This window comes from Vitis vinifera, chromosome 9 (assembly GCF_030704535.1).
Source record: "Vitis vinifera cultivar Pinot Noir 40024 chromosome 9, ASM3070453v1".
NCBI classification, from domain to species: Eukaryota; Viridiplantae; Streptophyta; class Magnoliopsida; order Vitales; family Vitaceae; genus Vitis; species Vitis vinifera.
Window position 1 is genome coordinate 22,895,647 of NC_081813.1, and position 22,973 is coordinate 22,918,619.

The window sequence follows — 22,973 nt, forward strand, 5'->3', positions numbered from 1 at the left end:
ACAGAGAAAACTCCAAGAGAATCCAGGATCATCAAATAAGACAACACAAGCATCACATCTGCAATCAATTCGCAAGCTAGCAGCATCATCTCATTTTCATATTACGATATTATTGTATCTACAAAGAGATAAACCATATGATAAACAACCTCTATATAGAGCAAAAGAATTGAGGGAGGTGGGCGGTGGTGGGGTTAGGTTCCTTGAATGCTGCTACAAAAATGGAAGATGAAGCTGAAAAAGCAGTGTAGAGTGCAGTGTTGTGTAGTGTTCGGTTTTGGTATCAAGAAGCAAGTGAAGTGAATATAGATGGTTTCAACTGCAGCAGAATAATGAAGTTAGGGCGGTTCTGACTCAATGCCATAACTCCCTTTGTAACTTCCAAAACGCCTAAACCTCTATCTCTACGGCTCCTTTCCAATCATAGAGCGAGACTATATGATTGGAAAAATATCAAATTTGACAAAATTTTCACGAATCCTCTCATATACCCCAGGTGCCGATCACCAAAGGATCGAGGTGGGGTTCAATCATTCAATCTAAGAGGGGAAATTTCTAGAGATGGTATCTTGAAATGATAGTATACTTCATCCGTTTCGAGCTTATGGTAAAATATAGACTCTGAATGAAGGTGTAAATATATGAGATTAAAGTACAAAATAATGGAGTCGAACTTGGGTACAAAACAATAATATCTAAAGTATATATGTAACACAACCCGAGTAGTCCTGTTTTTCGATATATATCAAATCAGTACTGTAGATAACCCTATTTAGATGCATTGTATGTGATAAGGTAATAAAGTTGTAAGAAAATGTCGTTACCAAGAATATGTGATCATGATACAGGCGAACTCAAGCCCTACATATCTCATAATAATAATACATAGCTCTCTCTTCCATCAATACCTATCTAAAGCTACAACACCTCACCAACTTTATTAAAAAATAGAATGAGAAAGATCATGCTCATCAACTATACTTTAATGTTGCTTTTGTATTTGAGAATTTGGTATCGGAGATTGGGATGGTGTGGGGCTCGTTGGATATGGTTCCAAACCACCCGCCTATATTGAGTTTGAGGGAGTGGGTTCCTGGGATTCAAGGCATGGCATAAATGTTGAGTTTTTATACATCTTTTAGCCTATAAAAAGGGCTAGAATTGTTTCATCTCTTTGAAGATGATCAGCATCTCAACAAAGAAGGCTGCAATTCAGGTTGGACTGGACAAGATTTGAATAGGTTAGGATCAAGCTTATCAACTTAAAAATGTTAGGATTAATGCCAATTGAAGGTCTAGGCAACTCATCAAAACTCAAACCCGCACATTATTTATTTATTTTAAGTTATATTATTTTGTTTTATTAAAATATAAAAAACATAGAAATAATAAGAAAGAACTAACTTTTCTTAATTTTTAATTATATTAGACTACAAGCTTATTACTTTTTTAATTATTAAAATATTGGAAACCTAAATTCCCCATAAGTTTGATGTGGATTAGAAATTTACAACTAGGTCAAACTGGATTTGATGCGGGTTGGACATATTGATAGGCAGTTTAACACAGGGATTACCTTTTAACCTGCCCATGTTGCAACCCTGCCCTATCAATAGACAATTTGTACCTTATCTATATACAATAAGGATATAAAAATGTATCAGTGAAAAGATTAAAAGGTGGGAAAATTCTAGAATATTGAATCGATACCTATTGAATATGCAGTCCGAACTATTGGAAATGTATTATGAAATCTAGATTGTTCGATAAGTGTACAAATATATGGAATCAAGGTACAGACAAATGACATAAGCTACAAAAGAATGAGATCAAAGCAATGAAACTGAATTAAAATACAAAGCAATGAGACCTAAAATGTATATATGACACAATCTGATTAGTCCCACTTTTCAGGATGTACTGAATTGATATTTTATAACACAAGAATTTGAAGATAGCACTAGTTTGCAAGAAGATGCCACAAATCAATTGAGATTACATTACATCATCAAAGTAGCTCCATTTGAGGACAACCAGCAAAAATCAACTAAATTCAGGCAATTCTTGTAGTGCATATTATAAGGCTGAAGTAAAAGAGATACATAGAAGGCCTAGGGAGGACAACAAGGGTTAAAAGAGAATGGAGATGGAGAACCAAGACAACAATAAATATAGCATTACAAAAATATTCAAGCAACTAAGCAGAAAACAGGTGAGGGGATTTGGTTGTTTTTTCCAAATCCGGGCAATATCAACAAGCCACTAAATTATTTTCAGAATTAATCCCTCTCTTAATCTCTACCTACTTGGTCCTGTTCCCAGCTTAAAGCCTACCGTTAACTATCCTTCCCTCTACGAAATCAAGAACAAAAACAAAGAAAAACAAAAGAGAAGAAAAGGAGTAAAAATTCATCTATAAAATGTGCATATTTACATCAATAGTATTAATGTACAGAGTTTTTTTACTCAAATTTAGAGGCAAAATTGACATTGATCAAAGGGTAATTCCCAAGGGCTAGAAACTACTGTAGAAGACACCAAAATGGAAATATCCTAATTCACAAAAAGATAGTGATCCAGATGGTTTAATCTCAACTATGGTTTATGGGAGTAGTATATGACCATAAAAGGGTAGCAGTAAGTTACCATGTGGCCTGCAGGAAAGTCGACAACACTTTCTCTTTGCAGTTCATTGAAAGTTATAAGATCCTCATGCAGCTTCATCTGGATCTTGAATCAAAATTTTAAACAATTTCATGCTTCATCCCCAGTTCTGTGCTCCTTGTCACGGTGTTGATGAATCTTGAATCAAAATTTTAAACAATTTCATGCTTCATCCCCAGTTCTGTGCTTCTTGTCACGGTGTTGACGAATTTGGCCCTGCTTTGCTGGAGGTATAAAGAAGTGAAATAAGAACATTAGATGTGTGGAACATCCACAAGAAAATGCAGATTCAACTTGGAAACAAAGCGACACAAGACTACAAACAATTAACATATCGATTGATGTTGATTCGGTTTGATGCAAGCCTGTTCAGACCTTAAGCCCAATTGATTATTAAAAGTTATTTAAAACCAATTTAGGTTTGAAGTCTAAAATACATCTAAACTATGTTTGGTTCACAAAAAGTTTGAGGAAAAGAACTTAGAGAGAAGAAATAAAATGAAAGAAAAAGGAGATTCTCTTGTTTGGTCAACCATAGAAAATTTGAAGGAAAAATAAATAAATTGTTGAGGAATCCACTTTCCCCAAACTTTCTTGACCTCTTTCAAAGGAAAATACCAAAAAGTATTTTAACATTTTCCTTAAGACTTCCCCTCCTACTTTTTTCCAACCTCATTTCCATATCATCCAAACATAGTAAAATGATTTTCCTATTGTACTTTTTTTTTTCCTTTTTGTACTATTTTCTAAGAACCAAACATCCCACTAAAATTTCTAACCCAAAATATAATGGATGCATTTAAAATTAATTTGACCATAATCTAACAAAAACAAATTACTTAATAAGGTCCACAAAGAATGAATACAAAAACCCCATTTAACATCAAATAATTATATATTACAAGAGATATAGGTCTTAGAATGTTGATTTGGTTCAAATTTTATCGGTTAGAAGACAAAGAAATCGAAAACTGAACTGACTAAGTCAGTTTCCACAATTCTCAAACCAAACCAAGCTTCATGGTCACTGAAAATAAAACCAATTTGGTTAGTTTTGTTTGGGTTGAATCGGTTGTGTCAGTTTTTTGGTTTTCACTTGCACCCCTACCATGGATGTTGGATCTAAGTCATTTATTTCAAATGCCCTTGAGGGCCTGGCTCAAGGGGTAACGAGTTGGGCGGAATTGTGAGAGATACCAGGTTCTTACCTATAAAAAAAAAAAAAATCATATATAGTTCAAATTTATGATATCAGTTCAATATGGATGTGTGTGAAGCTTTTCTTTTCTGATATTCAAGATCAGCACAAGCAAAGCAAGACTGACAGCTGCTGCTGCCACCAGTTAGATTAACAAGTTTGCAGAGTCAAAAGAGGGTGTGAAGCTTTTCCTTTCTGATATTTAAGATCAGCACAAGCATAGCAAGATTGACAGCTCTTGTTGCCACCAGTTAGATTAACAAGATTGCAGACACAAAAGAAACAAATGCATGGATGAAACATCCAGAAGAAATGGGAACACAGCACAAACAAATTACTACGCAAGGACTGTTTGCACTTTTTATGCATGTGTCATTCCTTACAGGAGTACACCAGTCATTTGATAGTATAAATAACCGCTAACCAGAAAGGGGCCGCACATGCATACACCAGGAAGCGTACAAAATACAGCACAGGACAACATAAAAGAGAGGAAAATTGCAGAAGGTGAGAACACAGCCTACCCCATACCCAAAAAATAAATGAATTCCGAAAAGAAGAGCAATTCCCCTTCATACCATCTCCTCTTGACCAAAAGAAAAAGGTTTCAAGGAAGTGATCTTTGAATGAATGAACTCTAACTACTCAAGACCTTCCAAAGCCTTCAAGTTATCACTTTCCATGAGCACCAAAAGTAGTATAAGGGAGCTGTCTTCCACAACTTTTTTTTGTTTCTTTCCTACAAAGCTACCATGTCAACCAGGCAAGAGCTTAACCACAAAGGAAGAACCCACATCATACCAAAAAGAAAGAATAATAAATATCAGTTTACTCACCTACTCACAAAGAATGAGGATGAGATAAGCTGTTTCCTTGTGTTTGTACAGCAACATCTGTTCACTAGTGACCTCCTTCTAGTCATAAGCTGATTGAGAATAAGATCTCCATTATGCAGCCTCTTACAGAAAGAAGCACAGGTTAGAAGGAGCAACTGAAGCCTAAATTCCTTGGAGGGTAAAGAGATGATCCTGAACATAACAAAAGATAAGAAGACTTACGAGAGGAAAGACCCCTCTTGGCTGCTGCTCACACCAACTAATCACAATTCTACCTACTAGTACAAGGGTGGATAAGCTGCAAAAAAATACAAAGCAAAACCTATAAAGGTCAGCCCCCAATCCTGAAAGCTCCTTCTAAACCTACTCAAACAATTACCAGGGTTTCCTCTTCTTTTCACCCACAAATCAGCAACCCATGCATCTTGTACATGGGTAAAACATAAAGATTAGGAAAATGGTCCTTCAACACTACTCTCACACACAACACATCATGCAAAAGTTTGTGCTCCTCCCATTGCATGCCTTAAGGCTAGTTCTAGCAAGGAAATCATCCCATTTCCAGCTAATGGCTTTCCAAACAACAGTATCATGGATCTCCTCCCCATCCTACAGCACCAAACCCCTCCATCTCCCTGAACTTTCTCATGACAACTCTACTGTGAAGGTTATTCTGCTCCACAGAAAACTTCCAACGCCATTTACCAAACAAGACTTTTATTAAGCTAGAGATTATCTTTCAGTGAGCAGATGGAAGTCCAGTTCACCAACTGAACCAAGGTATGGAGTACAGGAAACTAAGATAAGGAAAATGTAATCTAATGATGATTTCACAGTTTCATCCTGGTTATAACATGATTAATATTTCAAGAAGTTTCTTTTCAGGAAGATAGTTGGGTTTGAAAGATGCGAGTGCATGTGTGTGTGTGTGCACATGTTTGCACTGTCACCAGGGGTAGGAAACTTTGCTCTGGTTAGAACACAGCCTACCCCATATACCCAGAAAATCAATGAATTCTGAAAAGAAGAGTAAGACCCCTTCATAGCATCTCCTTTTGACCAAAAGAAAAAGGCTTCAAGTGGTCTTTGAATGCTTGAACTTTAACTACTCTAGGCCCTCCTAAGTCTTTAAGTTAATCACTTTCCATAAGCACCAAAAGAAGTACAAGGGAGACGTCATAGCATATTTTTTTGGTTGGAGACAAAAAAATGGTGTTTTTTTAGTTAAGTCCTCTTACTCCTTGGCAAGTAGGAGAGCAGAGTTTTTCCCTCATAGCATAGTTTGGATCTCTTAGGCACCCTATAAGAGCTAGTTTCTTTGCTTGGGAAGCAACTTGGACTAAGATATTGACTCAAGAAGAGGGGATGGAGGATGCCTAACAGATGCTACATGTGCAAAGCAGAAGAAGAGACGGGTGATCATATTCTCTTGCACTATCCGAAATCTCGCATGTTGTGGCAGCTGGTTTTTTCTGTTTTTAATGTACAGTGGATGATGCACTCTTCAGTGAGAGGGGTGCTATTGAGTTGGAGTGGCTCCTTAGTCAGAAAAAAAAAGGACAAAGGCTTGGAAAGTTGCTCCTGTATCCCTTTTTTGGTCCATTTGGAGGGAGAGGAATAAGAGAGCCTTTGAAAATTGTGAAAGTTTGGATGAAGCATTTAAAAGTTCCTTTTTTTTATATATATATTTTGGGATTGGATTAGATTGTACATTGGGGATGGGACTATATCATTATTAGAATTTGTGGATTGGCTAGGTTCCCCGTAGGGTGCGGTTGTTTTTTGTGTATTCACCCCTTATGGTTTTTGTTGCTTTGTATACATTGTGTATACTTTTTTAATACAATTTCCATTTACCTATAAAAAAAAAGGTACAAGGGAGACGTCCTCCACAACTTTTTTGTGTTTCTTTCCTACAGAACTACCATGTCAACCAGGCAAGAGCTTAACCATGAAGGAAGAAGCCACATCATACCAAAAGGAAAGAATAATAAATATCTGTGTACTTGCCTACTCACAAAAATGAGGATGAGATAAGCAGTTTCCTTCTGTTTGCACAGCAACATCTGTTCACTAGTGACCTCCTTCTAGTCATTTGCTGATTGAAATAAGATCTCCCATTATGCAGCCTCTTACATAAAGAAGCACACTTTAGAAGGAGCAACTGAAGCCTAAATTCCTTAGTGGGAAAGAGATGGGATTTCCTGAACATAACAAAAGATAAGAAGACTTACGAGAGGAAAGACCCCTCTTGGCTGCTGCTCACACCAACTAATTACAATTCTACCTAGTAGTACAAGGGTGGAGAAGCTGCAAAAAAATAAAAAGCAAAACCTATAAAGGTCAGCCCCCAATTCTGAAAGCTCCTTCTAAATCTACTCAACCAATTACCAGGGTTTCCCCTTCCTTTCACCAACAAATCTGCAACCCATGCATCTTTGTGCACAGGTAAAACATAAAGATTAGGAAATGACCCTTCAACACTACTTCCACACACAACACATCATGCTAAAGTATGGTGCTGCTCCCATTGCATAACTTAAGGCTAGTTCTAGCAAGAAAATCATCCCATATCCAGCTAATGGCTTTCCAAAGACCAGTATCATAGATCTCCTCCCCATCCTAGAGCAGCAAACCCCCTCCACCTCTCTGAACTTTCTCATTACAAAGGTTGTTCTGCTCCACAGAAAACCTCCAATACCATTTTCCAAACAAGACTTTTATTAAGCTGAGAGATTTTTGCACTGCATCTCACCTTTAGCTTTCAGTGACCGGATGGAAGTCCAGTTAACCAACTGAACTGAGGTGTAGAGTACAGGAAACTAAGATAAGGAATATGTAATCAAATGATGTATTTCACAGTTTTACCCTAGTTATAACATGATTAATATTTCAAGAAGTTTCTTTTCAGGAAGATGGTTGGGTTTGAAAGATGCAAGTGCGTGTGTGTGTGTGCATTTTTGCCCTGTCACCAAGGGTAGGAAACTTTGCTCTAGTTAGATTAATATAGCCATTGTAATCTCCATGTTCATTCTATTTCCTTATATATATATATATATATATTTTTTTTTTTTTTTTTGATAACCGTGGATGTCCGGGCCAGCTTACGCGCACCTCGACTAATCCCACGGGGCCCTGAAGTTAACGACCGGGTAAACCTCCAGTGGCCCTGAGGGGACTCGAACTGGTGACCATTGGGGAGCAAACCCAAGGCCGGACCAACTGAGCTACCCCTCAGGGTTATTCTATTTCCTTATATATATATATGATACCCTTTAAAATCAATGGCCTGCTTGAAAGCAGACAGCACAATGTCCTAAGAGATAGAGGATTAAAGCATCCCCATGCTGTGCTGCAGTCAAGAAGTAAAATCAGAGGAATGATTAGGATCTAATGTACTCCAGTTTTTCATACACTAAAAATGGAATCACATTGCAAATAAAATAGGCCCTAGGACATCAAAGACCACACCTTCTTGTCAGTGAAAGATGAAGATAAGAGCACAGGAAATAAGGAAGACTTGAGCATAGAGAGCTCATAATCTCCACATCTCTTAAAATAAGAAGAAAGATGAAATTCCAGAAGACTGGCAGGGAATAAGGCTCTAGCATCAGAGATATGGGAGAATTTGTAAACCTGAAAATCCAAAAGAAGGTTGGGAATAAAAACCAACGAGGTTGATTATCCCACTACGCTTCCTCCCAAAAACGAATTTTTGTTCTATCACCTGCCAAATAATGAATCTAAGGAGAAAACAGGACACATCCTCATAACTAGCCAACATGACCAAATAAAAGGGGAAATTTTACACTTCACTGCCTCTTCTAGTAGTGCTTTCCTAGGAACTGCTTCAAAGTTTAGTCCTTAAGCTCAACTGCCTCTATCACCTGCCAAATAATGAATCTAAGGAGAAAACAGGACACATCCTCATAACTAGCCAACATGACCAAATAAAAGGAGAAATTTTACACTTCACTGCCTCTTCTAGTAGTGCTTTCCTAGGAACTGCTTCAAAGTTTAGTCCTTAAGCTCAACTGCCTAACATGTAGCATTTACTATCCAGTATTAGATTCTTTATTTGGAGAGAAGGAAACATTCCCAGAATCTTCAACCAGGCTCTCATCATAATATGCAGCAAATTATTAGGAAGATACTGCAGTATAGAAAACCAAGGTAGTCCCTCAACACCAGAAAAGAAGACAACTACAATTTTTCTTTACCTCCCTCCCTCCCTAAAAGCCAACCTTGTTCTTTAAAATGATTGCCCCCAATTTGTTTCTAATTTATGGAATTGCCTCCAATTCTCTTCTAATTCAAACCAGAATGGTGCTTGAAATGTTCAGGTTTTAACTGTGGATACCATCAATCAGAGCCGGTATGTGAATTGCTTTCAATGTTGATCTGTTTGAAGAGAAGCCTTGTATAAATTCTAAAATGCAAATATTTACCTCAATACTGCAGAATGATTTCAGACTACACAATTGAGAGGGATGAGTTCTACAATGCACAAATGAACCTACTGAATGAGCACCTCTTATGGAAATTGCATTAAGAAATCAAATTTTAAAATTCAATATTTTTGTTTAAGTTCCATAAAATTTGACTACTTATCAACAAATAGGATATAATTATCAAAAACTAAGGCAGGAAAAAGCTACTTCTAAACCAGGCAATCAAATTTAACACCTGAACATAAAAAGCCCCAAGAACCAAATAAATGATTCCATAAACAAATCCAGTCTGCAAAATAACCATGCTACTGCCAACTAAAACATTTAACCACAGTAATAAGAAGACCACTTTGCAAAGCATTGTATTTTCCTCACTAGAAAAAGGTTTTTCAATAGTCAACGACAACAACAAAGAAAGGAGCTCACCTTTTCTTGGCTTAGGCAGGTTGATGTCACAACCTGCATTTAGTGCAGGGGAAAGAGACCTTTTAGCAGGAGCTGCCTTCAATGAGGCTGCAGACTTCTTTGAAGGTATAAGAGCAGAAGAAAGAAGAGCATCAACAGCCTCACGTTGTTGTTTCCTTTTTGAAATCACATCTTTGGCAGTGTCAACTTCCTTAAGTGCCCTACGTCTATCACTCGCATCGTTTTCTTCAAGGATACTACCAGCAGAGCATGTTGATGCTTCCATACTCTTTTGATTTCCCCCATGATCTAAAGATTCTGAAGTTCCTTTCAACACTTGTGGTTTCAAAATTTTATTGCCATCACCCATTTCTTGTTCAGACCGATCTGCATTAGTTTGTGAAATTTCATGTGTACATTTCCCCTTGCCTAAATGAGTACTCCTCAAGTGAAGCTGCCTTTCCCTACTTTCTTTACTTCTACCATCCCCATCAGTATTGTTTCCCATGGTTGAAGATTTCACATCCTTGGAGGTACTACTATCCCGTTGTGCAACAACTGAAGATGGAAATTTCTTCTTTGCTAAAAAATCACATAGTTCACTGGCTCTTCTCTTGTTACTTTGGACATCTTCCTTCCTTGCTGAAAGGTCATGTTCATCTCCAGCTTTTCTCTTGTTAATTTGTGATTGACTGCTGACAGAATTCTCTTTCCTTTCACAGACTTCCTTAGCATTTTTCTCATTTTGTTTGGCACGCTTGCTAGTGATGTCAGTTTTACCATGCCTTGATTGTCTTGAACTATAATCAGAATTTTCTGAACTAGGGTTTTTTAAAGCTTTCTTAAACATGGACTGGTAAGGCATTTTAGCTGATATAACCAAATTTCTTTCTTTAGCATCCTTAACGAGAGCAGCCCAGTTACAGTTTGTCTGTAATGTTCTTGCATTACCCAAAATCCACAGGGAGAGCTTGGCCCTTGTCAAAGCAACATTCATCCGCCTTACATCAGCAACAAACCCTATGCTGCTTGAGTTGATCCCAGATGCTGCAGAGCATGGACCTGCCGCTCTAACTGTAGAAAGCACTAGAATATCGACCTCCCGACCTTGAAAACCATCCACAGTATTGAATTCCATATCGGATGTAATGGAAGATCCAAAAGCACTTGAAAACCGTGAACGCAAAAGCGAAAGTTGACACTTATATGGAGTTATGATGCCAATTCTCCCACCAACAAATTCAGATGGATGCCTATACAAAGAATATAAAATCCAAAATTAAAAGCAATAAACTAGATAAATCATGATAATTGAGGGGGGAAAGGAAGAAAGAGAAGGTATACCTCTTCCTGAAAAGCCTTAGTACTTCAACCGCAGCATCAGCCTCACGCTCATTACAGAGGGAGAATGTACCAGAGTTCCTACCATGAGACTCCTGGCCATCAACAACATCAAAGAATACATAGGGTCCAAGGCCCTCAGTTTCATGAAAAGGTGCTAATTTGCTAGACATATTTTCCCCATTTAGCAACTTGCTATCATAAAAATGCAAAGAAGGAAAACGGCATATCTCCGGGTGCATCCTATACTGCCAAATGGTAAAACAACCTGTAAGTTGTAAGTATTAAAGCATCTGGAGTGAAGTAGAACTTCCAGAGAATAGCCTCTACAAAAATTTAAAAGGAATAAAGCAACATAAAATGGGGTAAAACATAAGGTGAACACAAACTGAGCAAATGACATCTAACAGAAAAACAGACACAGGAAACGCATATGACAAGACCCAACAGACACAAAAACACCAACACAATAAATCCAGATTATGTAGAACACTGCTATAGAAAAAACACAAAAATCTGTGTTATTTTAAAGGCTATTGAGGCTTATGCCTTAAGGCAAGACTCTGTGAATTAGCCTTGAGGCTATAGCCTTAGGTAGGGTAATTGAGGCTATAGCCTTAGGTAGTGTAATTGAGGCTTACATCTCACCCTGTCAAGGCTTATAGCTTTCACACTATAGCCTCAAGGCTATTGAGGCCTAAGCCTCAAATATCCGAAGGGTTTTCATCCTTTGTGGGCTTTTGGAATATATTTTATAAGAGGCTTTAGTCTCAATATTGAGTGAATTTTAATGGCTTTTATTATCATCTATGCTTTTGTGAGCTTTTGACATAGAATTCATGAGTATTGTGTTGGGTCCTGACTTGGTTAACTTCTTACGAAATAAGGACTCAGTGCTTTCAATTAACCTTTTAAATGGAAGGGAAAAAAAGAGATTGAGAAGAAAGAATGGGGGAACTGTTGACTATCTTAATGGCTAATCTCATATATAATCATTATCTTATTATTGATAGATAAGAAAAATATCACTGCAATTAATGGACAAAGAAGAAGAAGAATGAGTGGATATTAAGACTAATGGGGAGGATAATATAGCCATTGGATATGACTATATTCCTAGGAGGATCCTACTGTAATAGTGATAGTAATATTGAAAATTATTTGACAAAACCATGAGAGTTAAATTTTAGAAGAAAGAAAAAGGAATTTTTTTTTTTTTTTTATAGGTAAATGGTTATAGCATTAATGAAAGTGCTAAAAGGGGCGCACCATGGTACACACGGTGTATACAATAGCCGCCAAACAGTGCCAAAAAGTATAGGGAAAACAAAAATACTCCCTCCCTCAATCTAACCCCAACCAATCAATAAAATTGACTAAAGACATAGTTGAATTTTCTATAAATAAATTAAACCCAGATAATAAGTTACACAAAAACAAGAATTTCACCCTTTGAACTGAAAGCTCCACATTTTCGAAATATCTTCTATTTCTCTCTTTCCATAATGTCCAGAAAAGGCATAAAGGCACTGCTCTCCAAACTTTTTTCCACTTTCTACCAACAAAGGAGTCATGTCACCCTAAAAGGGTCTCTCTAACTATAGCGTAGATCAACTAATGCACCTCAAAAAGAGAGAACAACATCTCCCACAACACCCTCGCCTTCCCACAATGCAAGAGGATATAATCAATCGACTCCTCATGAGCATTACAAAGGGAACATCTATTGGCCAAAACTCATCCCCTCCTTTGTAGTTGGTCTAAAGTCAAAACTTTCCCCCACGATGCCTCCGACGTAAAGAAGCTTACCTTAGGAGAAACCCACACATTCCATACGAAATTAGAAGGGAAATTTTCTACCTTTCCTGCCTCAAGAATAGAATAGAGGGACTTAGCAAAGAAGGATCCACCCTTTGTTACTACCTACAACTTGTCCTCACTTTCTACAACCATTGCCTTATATTGGAGGCTTGACAAAAAGCACTCCACAGTCTCAACCTCCTAGTCATTGAGGGATCTAGAGAAAAATAAGAAACCAAGAGCCCTTTCCTTTAGAGTGCATCCACAAGTCCGCCACCTAAGCCTCTTTGCAATTAGATAAGGCAAATAAGGAGAGGAACGAATCACACAAAGGCTCATCTCCACACCATTTGTCTTTCCATAACTTAATCCTTCTCCCATTGCCCACCGAGAAAGAAATCCGACTAGAAACTAACTCCCACAAGTTCCTTTTAGTCTCCCAAAACCCAACACCGTGGCTACTCTTCACTTCCTTAAAGCACCAACCCCCTTCCATTTCCCCATGCTTGTCACAAATAATCTCTCCAAAAGACATCCCTTTCGGTGGCAAAGTGCCAATTCCACTTGCAAAGGAGGGCTTTATTTAGATAATAAAAGCATCTAACTCTAAGACCCTCATTGATCTTGTCTGAACACACAATAGCCCACTTCACTAAATGAGGCTTACTCTCTAAAGACGACCCCCCCCCCCCCCCCCTCCAAAGGAAATCCCTTTGAATTTTCTCTAATCTTAAACAAACTCTCCTTGGCATCTAGAGTAAAGACATAAAGTAGATTGGCAAGCTAGCTAGCATACTCTTCACCAACGTTAACCTTCCCCTTTTGGAAATATATTGTCTTTTCCACATTGTCAATCTCTTTCAAAACCTTTCTTCAACCTCTTCCCAGACTACCACAGAATTATGAGTGGCTCTTAATGGGAGCCCCCAATAAGTGGTTAGGAGAGCACCCACTTTGCAACCAACTTCGAAAGTCAACTCCTCCACATTCAACACTCTTCCAACTAGAATGAGCTCATTTTTTGCTAAGTTAATTTTCAAACCCAAAATAGTCTCAAACCACATCAGCAACCAACTCAAGTAAGTCATTTGGTTAGAAGAGGCCTCACAAAAAACCAAAGTATTGTCAACGAACAAAAGTTGGGAAAGCTCCAAACCCTCTTCATTTCTACTAAGCACTTTGAAACCTGACAAATAACCCCCTTCCTTTGCCCTTCTAAGAAGGCAACTGAGCACCTCCATGGCTAGAACAAACAAATATGGAGAGAACGGATCCCCTTGCCTTAGAACCCTAGAGCTTTGAAAAACCCCGATGGAGTGCCATTCACTAACACTGACAACCTTGGTCTTGAGATACACCAACTAATCCACCTTCGCCCAAAGCCCATTTTTTCTAACACCTCAAGTAAAAAATTCCAACTGATATGGTCATATGCCTTCTCAATATTAAGCTTGCACAACACCCCCGAACTATTACTTCCCATCATCAAGTCAATAGCTTCATTTGCTACAAGCACCACATCAAGAATTTGTCTACTTTCCACAAATGCATTCTAGAATTTGAAGACCACTTTGCTCACCATTTTTTTTAACCAATTGGCCAACACTTTAGCTAGTAGAGGCTACCCACCAAACTTAACGGTCTATAGTCCTTCAAATCTTCAGCTCCTCCTTTATTTGGCACCAACACCATAAACATAGCATTAAGGCTCTTCACAAAACAACCCTATGCATGAAATTCCATAAAGAAACCAAAACCTCTTCCTTTACAAAATCCCAGCAACATTGCCAGAAGACCATAGTGAATCCCGACCCCGGCACTTTATCCCCCTTAAATTCTGACAAAGCATTGAACGCCTCCCCTTCTCGTCCTCCAACTTTGTTGCATCATGACTATCAACCATCGAAACACTCCCTAGATGGTTCCGTCAATAGAGAATGGAAAGCCTGAGCAACCCTTAACTTAATATCAATCTCCTCAATGAGGGTAACCGCATTAATCTTCACCTTTGCCATAGTATTCCTCATTCTATGTGCATTTTCCATTTTGGAAAAAGCTAGTATTTCTGTCACCCTCCTTCAACCAAACCTCCCTAGATTTTGTCTCTAGCTTGTTTCCTCCATAAGACCCCATTTATGGTATTCTGCCCTTGAAGCCTCCCTAGCAAACCCCTCCTCAAAATATAATTACCCCTTAAGTTCTTTTGAATCCCAAAAATCCAACTGTGATAAGGCCAATCTTTTCTTAACTACCACATTGCCGATATCAATGTCCCACCTCTTCAAAAAGCTTTTTAGGCTTTTCAACTTTTCTGCCAAAATGAAGCTAGGGGACCCCCTGAAACTGAAGCCCATCCACCAAGACTTCACTAAATCTTTGTGTTGAATATAATATATATATAGTGTACAGTTTTTCCTTTTTTTAATATAGGTTACATGTATGGTAGTTAGTTCTCCTAGGCTTGTATATATATATATACTTCTCAATTGTAAGTAGTGAATAATATGAATGAGAATTAAGGTTTTTTTCTCTCTCTCTCAACATGGTATCAGAGCCAAGGGAGAAAACCTAATTCTTTCCAGTTTCCCCGTGTCATCCGGGAAACCTTCCAGTGACCGTGTTTCATTCCGGTCACCTTCCCCATCTCCCAAAACTTTCCGATTAGTCGAATAGTCATCAGAAAACACTCACCACTGGCAACTTTTCTGGCGCCATATTTTTCCGACACCGACCACACCAAGAGGAGCGCCTGGAGGAGATCTCCAACTTTTCCCAAAGCACCGGAGCCAGAAAACAATCCACGCGCCGGCCACGCGCACTTTTACGGCCGGCGACTGAATCTCACGCACCGGCGCGTGAGGGCGCGTGAGGACTTTGCCGGCGACGCGCCTCCTCCTCCAGCTTCGCCTGATGCCGACTAGCCTCCCTACATCCCTGGTTCTCCCATCCGAGCCCTGCACGTACCTCTTTTGGGGATTTTTGTCTCCGTCGGCCCTCCAAACAGTCTTTCCAGCGAAGCTCCGGCTACTTTTTCTCCACCCCAATCCCTGCACGTGCCTTGGGAAGTGTTCTTCTACCTTTCTGGTGGTACCACGCTGCGATCTGAGGTCGTCTCCCTTTTTCGGTGGTGCCACACCTCAATCTGAAGCCGTATTAGGGCTCTCTTCGATCCAAACATACTTCATTCTCCAGATAAGTGGATATGGCTACTAAAACTTCCATTTTTTCCTGTGTCATATCTGGATCTCCTATGATTACTTCGGAGAAATTGGTTGGCAGTGAAAATTATCTTTCCTGGTCTGCCTCTGTTGAACTTTGGTTTATGGGTCAAGGATATGAGGATCACTTGGTTACCCAGGAGGCAGATATCCCTGAGGTTGACCGCGTACAGTGGAGGAAGATAGATGCACAGTTATGTAGTGTATTATGGTAATCGGTTGATCCAAGGATTCTTCTTCATCTTCGGGCCTACAAAACTTGTTTTAAATTTTGGACTCAGGCCAAAGGATTATACACGAATGATATCCAGCGTCTTTATAAGGTGGCTTCTGCTATTGTCCATATCAGCCAACAGGACTTGGATCTATCTACTTATATTGGTCAGATTGGCTCTCTTAAGGAGGAGTTCTTGACTGTGATGCCTCTTACTCCTGATGTTGGGGCTCAACAAACACAGCTTGACAAGTTCTTCATGGTCCTTACTCTTATTGGCCTCCGTCCGGATCTTGAGCCTATCCGTGATCAGATTCTTGGTAGTTCATCAGTTCCGTCCTTGGATGATGTGTTTGCTCGCCTCCTCCGTATCTTGTCCACTCAAACTTTGTCATCTAATAGCACTTCAGATTCTTCTGTGTTAGTTTCTCAAACTACCTCTCGAGGAGGACGCAGTAGTACCCGAGGTAGAGGCCAACGTCCTCATTGCACCTATTGCAATAAACTTGGCCACACTCGCGATCGTTGCTATCAGTTACATGGACGGCCTCCTCGCACTGCCCATATGGCCCAATCCTCTGATTCTCCACTGCCTCAGCCTCCGAGCTCCTCCGCATCTCAGACATCTCAGGCTTCTATTACCTCTGTTGCCCAACCTGGTAATGCCTCTGCCTGCCTTACCCACACATCTTCTCTTGGACCCTGGATTCTAGATTCTGGAGCTTCTGATCACCTATTTGGTAATAAGGATCTTTTCTCCTCTATTACTACTACCTCTGCTTTACCTATTGTTACCTTAGCTAATGGTTCTCAAACTGTGGCTAAAGGTATTGGTTTGGCCCTTCCTCTGCCTTCTCTACCTCTCACTTCTGTCCTTTATACTCCCGAATGTCCTTTTAATCTTATTTCCATCAGCAAAATCACCCGTACTCTTAATTGCTCTATTACCTTTTCTGATAAATTTGTGACCTTGCAGGACCGGAGTACGGGGAAGACGATTGGCATAGGACGTGAGTCTCAAGGCCTCTATCACCTCACCTCGGATTCATCTCCTGCAGTTTGCATTTCCACTGATGCTCCTCTCCTCATTCACAATCGTCTAGGTCATCCTAGTCTCTCCAAGTTCCAGAAGATGGTCCCTCGTTTTTCCACTTTGTCGTCGCTTCCGTGTGAGTCATGTCAGCTTGGGAAACATACTCGTGTCTCGTTCCCAAAGCGTTTGATAATCGGGCAAAGTCTCCTTTTGAGCTTGACAGCTTGTCCACACTGATGTTTGGGGTCCTTGTTGAACTGCGTCTACTTTACGATTTCAGTATTTTGTCACTTTCATTGATGACTATTCTCGATGTACTTGGTTATTTTTAATGAAAAATCGAGTTGAATTATTCTCTATTTTCCAGAAATTTTATGCTGAAATCCAAACCCAGTTCAATATTTCTATTTATGTGTTACGCAGTGACAATGTCAGGGAATATTTTTCAGCCTCATTTACTTCGTTTATGTCTCATCATGGGATTCTTCATCAGTCTTCTTGTGCTCATACTCCTCAACAAAATGGGGTAGTTGAACGCAAGAATCGACATCTTGTTGAGACAGCTCGTACTATCCTCCTCCATAGTAATGTTCCTTTTCGTTTTTGGGGGGACGCTGTTCTTACCGCTTGTTATTTGATTAATCGTATGCCTCCTCTGTCTTACATGATCAGATTCCTTACTCTCTTCTCTTCCCTGACCAACCACTTTATTTCCTTCCTCCTCGTGTCTTTGGTTGTACTTGCTTTGTTCATATTCTCACTCCTAGACAGGACAAGCTTTCCGCCAAAGCCATGAAGTGCCTCTTTTTGGGATATTCCAGACTTCAGAAGGGTTATCGTTGTTATTCCCTTGAGACTCATCGATACTTTATCTCCGCTGATGTCACCTTCTTTGAGGACTCACCATTCTTTTCCACCACTTCTGAGTCTCTTCCTGTTTCTGAAGTCTTGCCCATTCCCATTGTCTCCCCACCTGATGCTATGCCTCCTCGACCACTTCAGGTTTATCATCGTCGCCCTCGTGTCGTTGCTCCTCTCTCTTTTGCTGAGGCACCTGCTGACTCACTTCCTATCCCTTCGGCTTCACCTGCCCCGGCTCTGCCTTCTCCTAATGACTTACCTATTGCTGTTCGGAAAGGTACTCGTTCTACTCGTAATCCTCATCCTATTTACAATTTTTTGAGTTATCATCGATTATCTTCACCTTATTCTGCTTTTGTTTCTGTTATATCCTCTGTTTCTCTTCCAAAGAGCACCCATGAAGTTCTTTCCCATCCAGGCTGGTGACAGGCAATGGTGGATGAAATGGCTGCTCTGCACTCTAATGGCACTTGGGATCTTGTTGTTTTACCCTCTGGTAAATCTACCGTTGGCTGTCGTTGGGTCTACGCAGTTAAGGTTGGTCCTGATGGTCAGGTTGATCGCCTTAAGGCATGCTTAGTTGCTAAAGGCTATACTCAGGTTTATGGTTCTGATTATGGTGACACATTCTCCCCTGTTGCCAAGATTGCTTCTGTCCGTCTGCTTCTCTCCATGGCTGCTATGTATTCTTGGCCTCTTTATCAGTTGGATATTAAAATGTCTTCCTTCATGGTGATCTTGCCAAGGAAGTTTATATGGAGCAACCTCCTGGTTTTATTGCTCAGGGGGAGTCTGGTTTAGTGTGCAGGTTACGTCGTTCTCTATATGGCTTGAAACAATCTCCTCGAGCATGGTTTGGCCGTTTTAGCTCTGTTGTTCAAGAGTTTGGCATGTTTCGTAGTACAGCAGACCATTCGGTTTTCTATCATCATAACTCCTTGGGGCAATGTATTTATCTGGTTGTTTATGTGGACGACATCGTCATTACAGGTAGTGACCAGGATGGTATTCAGAAACTAAAGCAACATCTTTTTACCCACTTTCAGACTAAAGACTTGGGGAAACTCAAGTATTTCTTGGGAATTGAGATAGCTCAATCCAGTTCCAGTGTGGTCCTTTTCCAAAGGAAGTATGCTTTAGACATCCTGGAAGAAACCGATATATTAGACTGTAAACCGGTAGACACACCTATGGATCCGAATGTCAAACTTGTACCAGGACAGGGGGAGCCTTTAGGAGACCCTAGGAGATATCGACAACTCGCAGGTAAATTGAACTATCTCACCATTACTCGTCCAGACATTTCTTTTCCTGTAAGTGTTGTTAGTCAATTCCTACAGTCACCATGTGATAGGCATTGGGATGCCGTAATCCGCATTCTTCGATATATCAAAAGCACACCAGGCCAAGGTGTGTTGTACGAGAACAGAGGTCATACTCAGGTTGTTGGTTACACAGATGCAGATTGGGCTGGCTCACCCACAGATAGACGTTCCACTTCAGGGTACTGTGTTTTTATTAGAGGTAATCTAATATCTTGGAAGAGTAAGAAACAAGATGTAGTGGCCAGATCTAGCGCTGAAGCCGAGTATCAAGCTATGGCTCTGGCAACATGTGAACTCATATGGTTGAGACATCTTCTTCAAGAGTTGAGATTTGGAAAGGATGAACAAATGAAACTCATCTGTGATAACCAGGCCGCATTACATATTGCATCCAATCCAGTCTTTCATGAAAGGACAAAGCATATTGAAGTTGACTGTCACTTCATTAGAGAGAAGATCGCATCAGGATGTGTTGCTACAAGTTTTGTTAATTCAAATGATCAACTAGCAGACATCTTCACTAAATCTCTCAGAGGTCTTAGGATTAAATACATTTGTAACAAGCTTGGTGCATATGACATATATGCTCCAACTTAAGGGGGAGTGTTGAATATAATGTATATATAGTGTACAGTCTTTCCTTTTTTTAATATAGGTTACATGTATGGTAGTTAGTTCTCCTAGGCTTGTATATATATATATATACTTCTCAATTGTAAGTAGTGAATAATATGAATGAGAATTAAGGTTTTCTTCTCTCTCTCTCAACACTTTGAATCCCTCATCCTTGAGCCACATATTTTCAAGGGGATGGTCATCTTCGCACTCTCCCTCCCATCCAACAGAATCGGTGAATGGTCTGATACTGGTCTGGTCAGTAGACACTATATCACACCACTGAAAAGACCTTCCCACCCATCTGACACCCGAAATATATCTAACCTCGCCTGGGTCTGAATATTCAATCCCCCCTCCAAGTAAAGGGATGCCCTAGCAACGGAAGGTCTCTCAACTACAAGTCTTCAATAACCTCATAAAATCTTCTCATTGTCATAAACAGTCTAATGTTAACACCCAATCGCTCCTCTGGAAATCTTACAGCATTAAAGTCACCCCCAATGCACCAAGGGTCATTCCACAAACCCCTTATTGCCCCCAACTCCGCCCAAAAATCTTCTCTAACAATCCCACAGGTAGGGCCATACACCTTAGAGAAAATCCACACAAAGCCATCTTCATAGTTCTTGAACCAGCATGAAATCAAGTAACCCCAACCTCCATTCCCACTAGCTCAAGAGCTCTATTATCCCAAAAAACCACAATTTCCCCTGCTGCCTCCCTCACATTCACTGCTCCCCATTCAAGAAACTATTAACAATGACAAATAATTAGTTTTATTGTAATGAAGTTTATGCCTTTATTACTATTGAATTTTCTTGAGACTTTATGAGTATTTTTTCTAATTATTTAATAATTTTTTCGTTATTTATTTGTTTAAATTGAGGCTTATGCATTGTTTTGCCTCAAGGGTTATACCTCACCTCAAGACCGCCTTTGGCCATTTAAAACATTGACAATAAGTAATTAGAAGTTTATATGAAACTATATATAACAAGTACATACGTTTAACTAATCAGGTCGATAAATATACTAAAATTACATAGCTTGGAGAGGAAGAAACACTGTGCACAATTATATCATGTCCTACTCAAACTACTTCCTTATTATGACAGTTTTGTGTTAAAGCTACATTATTTTTTTTATTGAAAAAAATAATCATATTCAAGCATGTCTGGACAGTGTTTCATTTGTGTAGCCATGTGCATTAATCCAAAAATTCTTCATATATACAGTTGTGTAAGAAGTCACAATTCCCCTTCAAAAGTTCATGGTATAGAGGAAAACATTCAGAAACACCATATGTTAACAAAAAGGTCCATCAAATTAAGAAATGCACACCTTTGAACAATGAAAGAGTTTTACATAGTTTTTTTTTAACTACAGTCTTTTCTTTAGTAAAGTGAAAAAATCATATTCTAGCGCATCCATAAATGGAAAAAATTAATCTAAAATAATTTAGGCATACAAGGAGTCGCAACCATCCTTCTGAAGTGTTTAGGCTACATAGTTGAACATACACCATAAGCTAATGAAGAGGACCATTAATTTAATAAATGAACGATACCTAAAGCATCTTTAATGCACACTAAACCCAAAAATGAGTGAAATAATGAAAGGCAAGAACTGGACAACAACTAACATCTTTCTATGCAGCCTTGGAGGTGGGGAGGGTGGTCCATCTTCCAACAAACATTATCTAGACACATGGGTCCCATCCAAGTGAGCTTTTTTTCATGGAAAGCCAATTGAGGAAAAGTTTTGACTTTAGATAATCTCTAAAAGAGAGGGTGACCACTAGTGAATAGATGTTATCTTTGTAAACTGGGGTGGGGGGAGGGGGGGAGAATCTATTGATCACATTCTTCTTCACCACTCCAAAGCTAGGATTCTATGGCACCTAATGTTTTCCTTATATAGTGTAGATTAGGTGATCCCTTCTTCAATAAAAGATACCATTTTAAGTTGGCATGGCTCCTTGTAGGGAAGAAAAGGAAAGAGTTGTGGAAAGCTACCCCCCTTCGAATTTTTTGGACAATTTGGTGGGAACATAATCAAAGAGCTTTTGACTATAAGGAATAGAATGACCAAAGGATAAAACTCTTGTTCCTTTGTAATCTTTCAGCTTGGGTTAGCATGTACATAAGCAAAGGCTTAATGCCTTTGTTTGATTTTGTAGAGTGGGTGGGGTCTTGTTGCGTGTCAGGGTGTTTTTTGTGTACTATCTTTCAAGGCCTTCCTTTAGGTACTCCTTGTATACATCCTGTGTACTCTAGTGTACATTTTTCTATTACTAATTCATACATACCCATCTTTACCTATCAAAAAAAAAAAGTTCACCAATTAAAACATTTTGGGAACATGTAATTGTACAAACTATCAAGGGAAAGTTTTTTTGTAATTTGCACTCATCTACATCACTGAATGCATTGCCAACATGGACAAACCATTTCTTTAAATTTCTTCTGACCATTTAGCCAAAGTTTGACAAAATTTTTAAATTTGCATCCAAATTCTGAATTAAATTTACAGAATTACTAAAACAGCCAAAAGTAAATATCTGATAGATATTTATTTGCTCCCAATTGAGTAAATAAAGGAACTGAGGTTACAATGAGAATACATTTAACCATTTTAGAGCCAATTTTTTAAGTAGCATAATCTTTTGTTGGTGTGGCATTTTGGGGTTAGTGGTGTGGGCTTGGGAGCCTATCAACACCTTTGGATATTCGAATTGAAGGTTCAAAATTGTAAATTCTCAACAGAGATATCTGAGTCAGTAATATCAATGCTCATAAGCCTACTGTTGACTATAACCCAAAGATGACCATAAGAAGCCAAAAACTTCTCAAAATCATAGCAGTTCATTTCACCTGTTTGGTCAGCATAGTAACAGGATATCCAGCCCTTTGCAGACGCTCAAACATGCTGCATTGATACCGAAATTTACTGGCAACGCTAGAGAGAACTGTTGCAGGAAGTTGCTTTGGATCACCAACCTTCAATTAG

At 39.2% G+C, this 22,973-nt stretch overlaps 1 protein-coding gene across 2 annotated transcripts in view; it reads right to left on the minus strand.

Annotated features, from left to right (window-relative positions):
* Nucleotides 1–2,390: 2,390 nt before the first annotated feature.
* The window catches only part of LOC100265030 (uncharacterized), a 47,211-nt gene continuing 26,628 nt past the window's right edge, over nt 2,391–22,973 (minus strand). For both annotated transcript variants that reach the window (XM_010656979.3, XM_019222267.2), the window contains 4 exons: nt 22,838–22,963; nt 10,899–11,143; nt 9,576–10,807; nt 2,391–2,888 (listed from right to left, as the gene is read on the minus strand). In XM_010656979.3, the coding sequence (XP_010655281.1) occupies nt 2,827–2,888; nt 9,576–10,807; nt 10,899–11,143; nt 22,838–22,963 (1,665 nt within the window). In that variant the 3' untranslated portion in view covers nt 2,391–2,826. The remainder of the gene's footprint in view (nt 2,889–9,575; nt 10,808–10,898; nt 11,144–22,837; nt 22,964–22,973) is intronic.